At 42.5% G+C, this 10,000-nt stretch overlaps 1 protein-coding gene across 2 annotated transcripts in view; it reads right to left on the bottom strand.

The window, feature by feature from the left end:
* adcy2a (adenylate cyclase 2a) overlaps positions 1-10,000 on the bottom strand; it is an 80,090-nt gene that overhangs the window by 63,449 nt on the left and 6,641 nt on the right. Inside the window, exon 2 of one of the 2 annotated variants that reach the window (XM_048261448.1) lies at positions 3,627-3,824. The exons of the other annotated variant lie outside the window; for it this stretch is intronic. Coding sequence (XP_048117405.1) covers positions 3,627-3,824 — 198 coding nt within the window. The remainder of the gene's footprint in view (positions 1-3,626; positions 3,825-10,000) is intronic. 2 annotated transcript variants of the gene reach the window in all.

The following is a 10,000-nucleotide window of genomic DNA, read 5'->3' as shown; positions in this document are numbered from 1 at the left end:
CATCTCCCTCTATCACTTCTCTGCGGAAAAAATGAATATGTAACTTTCTGGACCCGGTCCGGGTAAATCCGGATGTGACTCAGCGGAAGTATCCAATCGCGCCTCGAAAATGTAGTCAGATTGTAGTTTCGAAGAAGAATTGTAAGTAGCCTACCCTTGGGTGAACTTTGTCTTTGTAATGTGATTTGATAGTCTCTTGAACAACGTGTTTGCTCGACCATTTTATTGTGAGCCCTGTATGTGTTTAGCTTGGTTTCTTGATGGCTAGCTCTCTAGCTAGTGGGGGTTTAGCGTAGCAGTCACTTGCTACCGAAGCTGCAGGGGGAGCTGTGTAGTGAAAAATGCGAGCCCAAATCCGGCGAAAACCCAGAAACAGCAAAGGAATAACCAGACCTGCATAGTGCTTCTTTAAGGCATGGGTCTGAGTTCCTCCTGCGACCCTGTGACACTGAGGGCAGAAGATTGAGCCAATTAAATGAGGGCTTTAACTATGCAAGAGGTGGATAAGTGGGTCTGACAGGCACTGTCACAGAGATGAATGCTTTTGGTTCCACAGCTGTTTCCAACTTGCCTCTGTGTGTGCAGCTGAGGGAGACTGTGGCATGTGTGTGTTCTCTATACATGCTCACCTTCGTCGCCCTCCTTTAACATCTTTATCACAAAGACAGCCATTTTTTATTCATCTACTACTTTGTTCATTCATTTATAGGCAGATGGAATACATTTCACGAGGCCTGGCACACTCTCTCTCTCTCTCTCTCTCTCTCTCTGGTTCTGTAGCTGTTCCCAGGGCAGAACTTTCTTATTTCATCCTCCACAGTCCCAACATGCAACAGAACTTCCCGGGGATAGAGAAACTGGAGGGTGGGGCTAATCCTCTTCTTTTCGACATGGTTACCGGAGCAAGCAAGGGGTCACTCCAAGTGAAGGAGAGATTATGGTAATGTGGAAATTCTCAAACTTTCTTTTCATACACAGAACCCTCCTGGCCTCCTCCTCTTTTCTCACAATGACAAATCCAGTAGCCAGTCTCTCTTTCCCATATTCTAATCCATAATCAATAGATTATCCATAATTTTAACCCAATGAAATGCCAAAAAAGGGAGTCAAATAGCATTTCACACATCACACATTACTTGACTCACAATTTAACACCCAACTCGGCTATCTCTGTTTGCCAGCCCTGCCTCTCACTCTCTTTCTTTCTCTCGCCTTGTATTCCTTCTGTCTTTCCCTTTCACCTCGCCTACTCCCCTCCTCCAAGCTATTTGTTCATTCTTATAAAACATATGAGAGGGAGTAACAGCAAGAGAAACTGACAGAGATAGAAAGCGAGAGATTGTGGTTGAATGTGTGTGTGTGTGAGAGAGAAAGAGAGAGAGAGAGAGAGAGAGAGAGAGAGAGAGATGGGGAGAGGGAAAGGGAGTTATGAAAAAAGTGACACAGATTAAAAGACTTCTAATTTTCACGCTTCACTATTCATTATGGTGGCACATGGAGTACTGCTTTACCAGTTGTACTTGCAAGGGCTTTCATCACAAGGCGTGATGCAATTCTTTCCAAGCCACAGACACCAACACAGGAGAATTCTATCCTTTCACAGCTCTTATTCATCCCCCCCATGTTCAAACAATACTGATACAGTACGTACACTGTCGAAGCTGCAGCTACTTTAAGCACGGATCTGAGCCTAAGGTGGGATAGAGTTTGAGGCAGAGCCATGGGCAGATTCAAAATGTGAGAACTGAAGATCTCTCAGAAGATCTCTTTGTTAAATGCTGTTTTGCACTTCCCAGACTGCTCTGCATGTTTGTTTTTGTGAGGAAGTTGGGGGGTGGGGGGTAGGTTTTGTGGAGTATCTTTAGTATCATTTGTCCACACTAATAACCCCTCCAGAGGACCTCTAGTTTCACAACGATACGGGAAAGTTCAATAATCTCTCATTCCTTAAGTCTTATAGCACCTGTGCCCCACTTATTACCACAGAGTTTAAATTCAGGGAGGTTGAGAAAAATCAACAGGACAACAAGTAACAGCTAGCAACATGTGGGCTTCCTCAAAGCAATTCTTTTTTTTTTTTTTTTTTTTTTTTATCTGAACTCAAATTGGGAACCCAATCGAAACAACTACTAAATTGTGCCATTTGTGTCTCTGTCCAATAACATTGCTAGTGTTGGTGGTGTTAGCTGTCAAAAGAGAAATGTAGAAACAATATCATTCCAAAAAGCCATTCTGTGTTGTGTTTCTTTTGGGGACCATTATGATCCCCACAAAAACTCCATGTCAAGCATCTGTGGCTCCACAGAGAACTCTTTGTTGTGAGAGCACCAACAAACTCTCTACTGTTCACCTCTTCAGCTTACACCACTCCTCCTCAAGCGTATCCTCTATGACATAAACTCACCCACCTCAGAACGTACTTCTCATGCTGTATACCAATCCAGGTGATTTGGCATTTAGATCTGGGCCCCCAGTCTCAGTTAACCTCATCTGTCAAAACCCCCAGCATGGTGATGAACTTAGAGAGAACACCATCTCCACTATCCCCACCAGTAAAATTAGACATCTAATGAGAGGATGTGGGCCAGACAAATATAGGCAAGACACAGATGAGGAAAGCCTCCAGGGGCAACTTTATTCCTGTCTCCACGACAGTGGCCTGGGGAGGACCAGAAGGCACTCTTGGTTAATGAACTGCCATTGCCAAGAGTTCACATAATGAGGGATGAATGGATTGATTGCTCAGTCATTATTCACTTGGATAAAGCCTCTGCCTGGTGGATAAAATATTGTGTGATGTACATGCGTGAATTTAGTACTACATCTACCAAGTTTAGATTACAATGACTCAAACAGGCTAAGGTTTTGAGTACTGTATGGCCTCTGTAAAGTGAGAAGCTGTTAGATGGTTAGACATTAGAGTCATTTTTCAAGCAATGAATAAAACAACACCTACTGCACTATGTTTCAGCCTCGAGCAGTGCACAAGGTCTGGTACAAGCCATGAATGAGGGGCAATCCACCCATGTGTAGGAATGAGAAAGGGTAGAGAAGTTATATATTTTACAGTAGCTATCTATAGATCACATAGCTTGCGTTCATGTTTATTAAGCAAAAGCGAGTGGGCAGAATCCTTTGGAAGCACCACCCTAGATTTCCACTAGAGATCTGACCAATTATGTAACTGGAGGAGCTCAATGCAGGCACACACACACACACACACACACACACACACACACACACACACACACACACACACACACACACACACACACAACACCACCAACAGCAGAACAGCCAAATTTCCTGTGTCTTCAAGCGTATTTCACCTCTATTCAACCAGTCACACACAGCCTATCAATGCAAAGTGTATAGAAAGCAGTGGAGACAGCAAAGGAGACAGCGGCTCTTTTTTTTGTCTGCAGTATGAACACTGTAGACTCAAAAGAAGCTTCATCAGTAGGACGAAGGAGACGTATCTGCCCAACCTGCCTTACTTTGCCACTTTCTTTCATCCAAAGAAGCTTACATAGCGGAAATGGTGTCAAATTACTACCCCACACACACACACACACACACACCCCACATACACCCTCTCATGGCAATGCTCCCCAGCGTGTTCTCACCTGGTCCCAGGGGCAGATAATGCCTCCGAAGAACATGAAGAGGTAACCCATGGCGAGCAGGCAGGCCCAGATGAGGAGAGAGAAGAGCCGCAGCAGCTTCTTAAAGACGGCCTCGATGCACACCAGCACAAACACACTGAAGAAGACTGCCAGAGCCGTGGTCACAGTGATCACAAATGCCACATGGTCCTCAATGTCCTAGCCATGAAAACACAGGAATACACACACACACATACAAACAGTTAGACAGGTGTAAATCAGAATCACACACACACACACACACAATACATGAGACACACTAAAAACACAGAAACAGAAACAACACACTCACATACTTGGAAAGTGGAATATCATTAAATCATACATCTGAAAGAACAATAAATAGATGCTCAGAAAGAGAGGGATTTTCTGTACTATCTTGTACATTTAAGATCTGTGTATACAGCTCTTAGACAAAGCCATCACTCCTGCCGGTTCCAGGGTTACCCTTCCACCACCCCTGGGCTCATGCACGGAGAAGGCGTGAAAGAGAATGCAGCGGAGAAGAGGGGGGAATGGAAGGGTAACAATGATGGGGTGAGAAGAGTTGCCAGAGGACAGAGGGAACATAAGGTGAAGAGAGGGGGAAACAGGGGAGAGCAAAGAAGAGAAGAGGTGCGTTACTTTGTAACACACAACACTGCACATAACATAAACATGCCCATATGCACACGTCCCCACAGACACACACGTCCACACATAACCAGTGCTGTGTGTAACGCGTTACAAAGTAACGAGTTACAGTAACGTAACTACTTTTTCGAGTAAAAAGTAGTGTAACGCGCTACTACTGAAAAATCGGTAACGTAACGTAGTTCCTTTTTCATATCGGTACAACGTTACTTTTTCCAGGCAGGGACAGATTTGACAGCGATGCTGCTTTCTCAGCTGCGCGCTTGCGCAATAGGCACAAGCTCCACACGGCAGCCTATGTGACAGAGGCTGGTAGCATGAAGTGCAATCGTAGCTCATAGCGCCTGTTTAATGAAAGAGCATATGGCTATAAAATAAGCCCTCATATATTTTGTGTTCACCTATATGCCGAAGATGTATCGAGGCTATGTTATTTGATATTGTTTCATAGGGCTTTAGTGGTGGTGTTGAAGCCTATTAAGCCCAATGTTTTCTTGTCAAGTGCTCTGTTTGTGGCATTTTTTTAATAATAAAGACCACAAAAGAAATACCTGTCATGTCCTCCATAGTAGAACTTTATGTAGGCCTACACATTTAGGAACAGATATTGGGTTCTGCCTAAAGTCGAGCAACATAAAAGTAACGTAAAAGTAACGAGCAACGTAATAAGTTACTTTCCATAGAGGGTAACTAAGTAAAGTAACGGGTTACTTTTTTGAGAAGTAACGAGTAACGAGCAAACACTACTTTTTAAAAGTAACTTCCCCAACACTGCACATAACACTCATACAAACGTCCCCACAGACACACACGTCCCTACAGACAGAAACGTCCCCACAGACACACACGTCCCCACATAACATAAACGTGCCCATATACACACGTCCCCACATAACACTCATACACACGTCCCCACAGACACACACGTCCACACATAACACTCATAACACGTCCCCACAGACACACACGTCCCCACATAACACTCATATCACGTCCCCACAGACACACACGTCCACAAATAACACTCGTACACCAATATCACCACATAACACTATTATACTGTTGAAAATGTGGCTGCAGAAACAACTGTCCTCTTTGGGCACAGGCTCGTGCAAAGGAAGGCAGAGAGACAAGCCACTCCAGGCCCTACAGTAGCTGAAACAGACTCTGGGTAATGGGCTAGCTGAAGAGTGGGCAGCTAGCTAGTAGTACAATATTAGTATACTACTCATTAGGTGTAAAAGTATTAGGACTCTGCTGTGGGCACATCTGTAAAGTATTTGGGTACTGGCAGTAGCACAATGGGTGAGAAGCTTTGATCTAGGTGAGTCAGTCAGTCTTTCCGCAACAGACAAGAGTACAGCTAGAAGTGCCATTTGACCTACTGTACGGTTTACGCACACACCAGTGGCGATTCCTGCTCTTTGGAACAGGGGAAGCTCTGATAAAAATGGTCAGTTATTAAATTAATGTTATTAAGGTGCTATATTGTTCTTTGAGGGCAAAAATGATCCCAAAACCCAGAATAGTCCAAACAGTAGGCATAGCAGACATGACATAATGTAATGTAGCCTACACCGTTATATAGCGCGCTACCTAACTTAGCCTAAATACACAACTGAAACAAAAGCAAGTCACAAACTCTGTAACTCTACATTACGGTTTTATTTACAGTATGCTATTTACAAAGACAAATACAATCCGACTGTATTGCTCCCAAATTATGAGAACTTGAGCAGCAACTTTAACCTGACCCTAGCCAGATGAATGTCGTTCCGCTTAGCTCCGCCTAGCTTCACTCACATCCATCTGGGACCTCTTCCATTGAGAGTGATTTCTCCAACTAACTTTATGGTTTAGCCAATCAGGACGCAGGGCGGGAGTTTCATAGATGTGACATAGCGTAGAAGCGACTGTGAGTCTGTTATTAGCGTCACGGGTTGGCTTCGATATGAGTGGTTGAAGTAGCACGTCAATAGATGACGGACAAGTGGCTTATTCAATCATATGCAAGTATTTTTTGATTAGGCCCAGCCTTCTGAAGCAACACTTCAATGGATCGGTTCCAGATGGATGAGTGGAGCTAGGCGGAGCGAAATTCATCTGGCTATTGCCAGGTTACAGCAACTTGCCTTGCCTCTCGATTTCACCTGCCAACATTAACGTTAACGCATCCCTTGAACTTAACCACTTCCTGTCAGATCGCGACATATGCTGTCAATCAAAAAGAGTCCAGCCTCTATGACGGTTCCTCCAATCATCATACAGAAGCTCGGCGTCCGGGCCATCCCACTGTCCCATTCACTCCCAGAGACGCCGGGCTTCCCTGGAAATGACGATTTTGTGGAGCTTGTCCAATAAACGTGTAGCTTTTCTGCACTGAGATCAGCCCACTCTGTAGTGCCATTGAAAGTCCAGTGAAGCCCAGCGTCTATGGGTTTTTTGCATGGATTTTTGATGGATCGTGTCGTCACAGCAATTTATTACGGGTGCGAAATCACGACAAATGACCAGCAAAACCTTATTGCTGAACAAACTAGCCATGAAGATGAACATGTTTTCAGCATGTTCTAGTTGGAATAGTAGGCTAGAAGCTAATGTAATAGTGTTATTTGATGTGATTTTCCGTAATATTTTAGAGGAGGCTGAGCTTCCCCTGTAGTCTTAGAGCAATCGCCTCTGGCACACACACACACACACACAGCTGTCGGTACAGAGAATGAACACACACAAACATAGACACACCTAACACAATTAATACACTTAGCACTGGGTACAGAGCTTCAATGCTGCACATACACACAACACACACATAGACATGGCAAACACACACAGAACACACACACTTAGCAGATCAAAGAGCGCATCGACTTTTCATTACTAACACCAAACCGAACACAAGCCCTTTAGGAGAATAGCCTGTACCATTAAACCGGCCACCTCCCACTGGCTCTTCAGCACATCATGTCTCCTGTTTCTAAATCCCTCAATCACGCTCTCAGGGCTTTCTGTCTCTATCTGTCCCCCACTCTGTCTGTCTCTGGATCGCTGTCACACACAATATATCACTCTAACTTCTATATACTTTATATATATATAAATACAGCAAGCACTAAAATCTACTGAAAACTAAGCTAGTGTATCTGTAATATTTTAATGACATCGCATTATGAAAAAACACACACTAAACAATTGATGATACCACAACAACAACAACAATAAAACTATTGTATAAACTGATGAAATTCTGTTTATGTCGGACTTTAATACCATCCCATCCATACCCTTACTGGAAAGATGCCAACCATGTAGGAAGTGCCATGGCCTCTATCCAAATGTAAAAGGATGGGGGGAGTTCTGGGCAGCCATATTGATTGTGTAGACTAGAGCGATGCATTAGTAGAATGCAGTGTCAAGCATAGGCAGCCTATACTGCCTGTATTGATTTAAGGCAACATCCATTCAGTTTTCCAAGCACATTGGCTGTTCCATAGGATGGGACACTTTGTAAAAATAAAGATTTTTAGTGCAGTCATAACACGCTGGATGTTCCCATACACTGTGTGTGTGTGCGTGTGTGTGTGTGTGTGCATTAAAACACTGAAGCAGATTCCATTAACCCATGTCATAAACAGGTCTGGACTACTTCATTGGCTGTCACACCTTACCATAACATGAAAGCAGGACACAAAACAATCTACTCTACCAATACTAGATAGAGTCACCCAATCTCATCACTAGGTACCTTATTTATGCATGCATTTAAACATACAGACTGTGTGTGTGTGTGTGTGTGTGTGTGTGGCCCATGGTGTGATAAATAATTTCACAAAATAAAAATATATAAAAGAAAATCGATTAAAAAAATAAAAGGGAAGTATTTGACACATTTAAAAGACTGAAATGTGACAGATACAAATGGATTAAAAGGAAAACAACTGTGCTGATTTGATGAGATGAAAAATGGCAGTGTGGTTTACTGAAATTCCCAGCGCAGTTTCTGGAGGAGTTAATTGTCATATCAGATGTCAGCATCCCCACACATTTACCTGTAACTCCATCACGAGGAGCCCCATGCTTTGACCTTCAACCGTAACACACTTCACACAAGCCTGTTTGTCACCACCTCAATTACGTGACTGCATACTACTGTCACTAAGATTGGCTCTATGACTGCCTTGTAGCAGCCAATAACGTAATAACGGCCAAGAGTGTAATCATTTTTCTGAACCAATAACGCAATAACTTTTTGGCAATAATGTAATAAGTTATTACATTATTGGCTGGGTTTTTAAAAAAAAAAACTCTAAAAATGTAATAACTGCAGCCGATAATGTAATAATCACCTTACTGGAGGTGATTATTACATTATTACTGGTGTGTGTGTGAGTGTGTGAGTGGTGGGTGTAATGTTGGGGGGGTAATGGGGTGTGGGGGGTGACTCTTTAGCAAATTGTTCCCCTAATCGTTTCCCTTTTTTAGTTGCAAAACCTGAGTTTATATAGTGCTTATTTCTCACTAACTTTTAAAAAATATAAGGGAACAAACCCTGACCTTAGTTGTTAATGCAGGAATACTACTGTCTATGCGTTAGCTCCGCCATCTTGGCCAACTGTCAACACACATTTCAACATCCTCATGTAAATTTCTCAACATCCCTTCACTCAACACCACCATCTACAGGCTGATGGGTGGACTAAATGGAATTGGGTGCAGTTCAGAACATCTCAACCGAGTATATAGTGTGGATTAAAGCAGCATGTTTTTGTATTTTCAGTTTTTACTGGGAGATGGGGGTGCAAAACACAAATGAATGGTTATGGGCTAGGTTGATGCAGGCCCTTGAGACCGACATCACAAAAAAATTGTCATCTTGGGTGCAACGGTTCAGGTAGTTATTTTGTGAAAACTGCCCAGTGCGAAGTGGCCCCCGGGGACCAAAATCTTATTTTCCGTAAAGGCCTAGTGGGGCTACATACCCACCAAGTTTCATGTGCGATGGTGTTTGTGTCCTGGGAATCATTGACTAAACATTCAGGAAGAAAAAAAAACAACTTGTATATGACCGCAATGCTAGCTACACTCCAAGAGAGAGAGAGAGAGTGTAGGGGTGTTTGTATGGTCATGTTTTTAAGCAGCTATGACATGGTGACACGTTTTTTTTTTTAACCAAGCCAATAACGTTATAACAAGCCAATAATGTAATAATTTATTACACTCTCAATGTGATAACTTATTACATTATTGCCAAAAAGTTATTACTAGGGGTGTGAATCTCTCTGTAAAAGACGATACGATTCACATCTAGATACATGGACACGATTCGATACAAGAAAAGATACATGTTCATAAAAACGATTCAGTACGATTCGATGCGATACGATTCGATGCAATTCGATGCAGTTGAAGAATGGAAAGCATTCTGAAAGATTTTTTTATCATTTGCTTAAGGTGCACATTAAGTTTATATTATCAATTATCATGGTCATGTCAATTAGGCAAAAACAAATGTGTGAATATGATTATCTGTGAATATGATTAAACTGAGGTTTGTATCATATACTGTATTGAAATGAAAAAAGAATAGTCTACATTTCTTTGAATTTCTTGAATTTCTTGAATTTCCCCTGGGGATCAATAAAATATCTATCTATCTATCTATCTATTTCAGTCAAACACAACAACCAAATACATTTTTATAG

Source organism: Alosa alosa, chromosome 13, assembly GCF_017589495.1.
Source record: "Alosa alosa isolate M-15738 ecotype Scorff River chromosome 13, AALO_Geno_1.1, whole genome shotgun sequence".
Lineage (NCBI taxonomy): Eukaryota > Metazoa > Chordata > Actinopteri > Clupeiformes > Clupeidae > Alosa > Alosa alosa.
The sequence above is the reverse complement of the archived record's forward strand: the minus strand, read 5'-3'. Positions and strand labels throughout refer to the sequence as shown.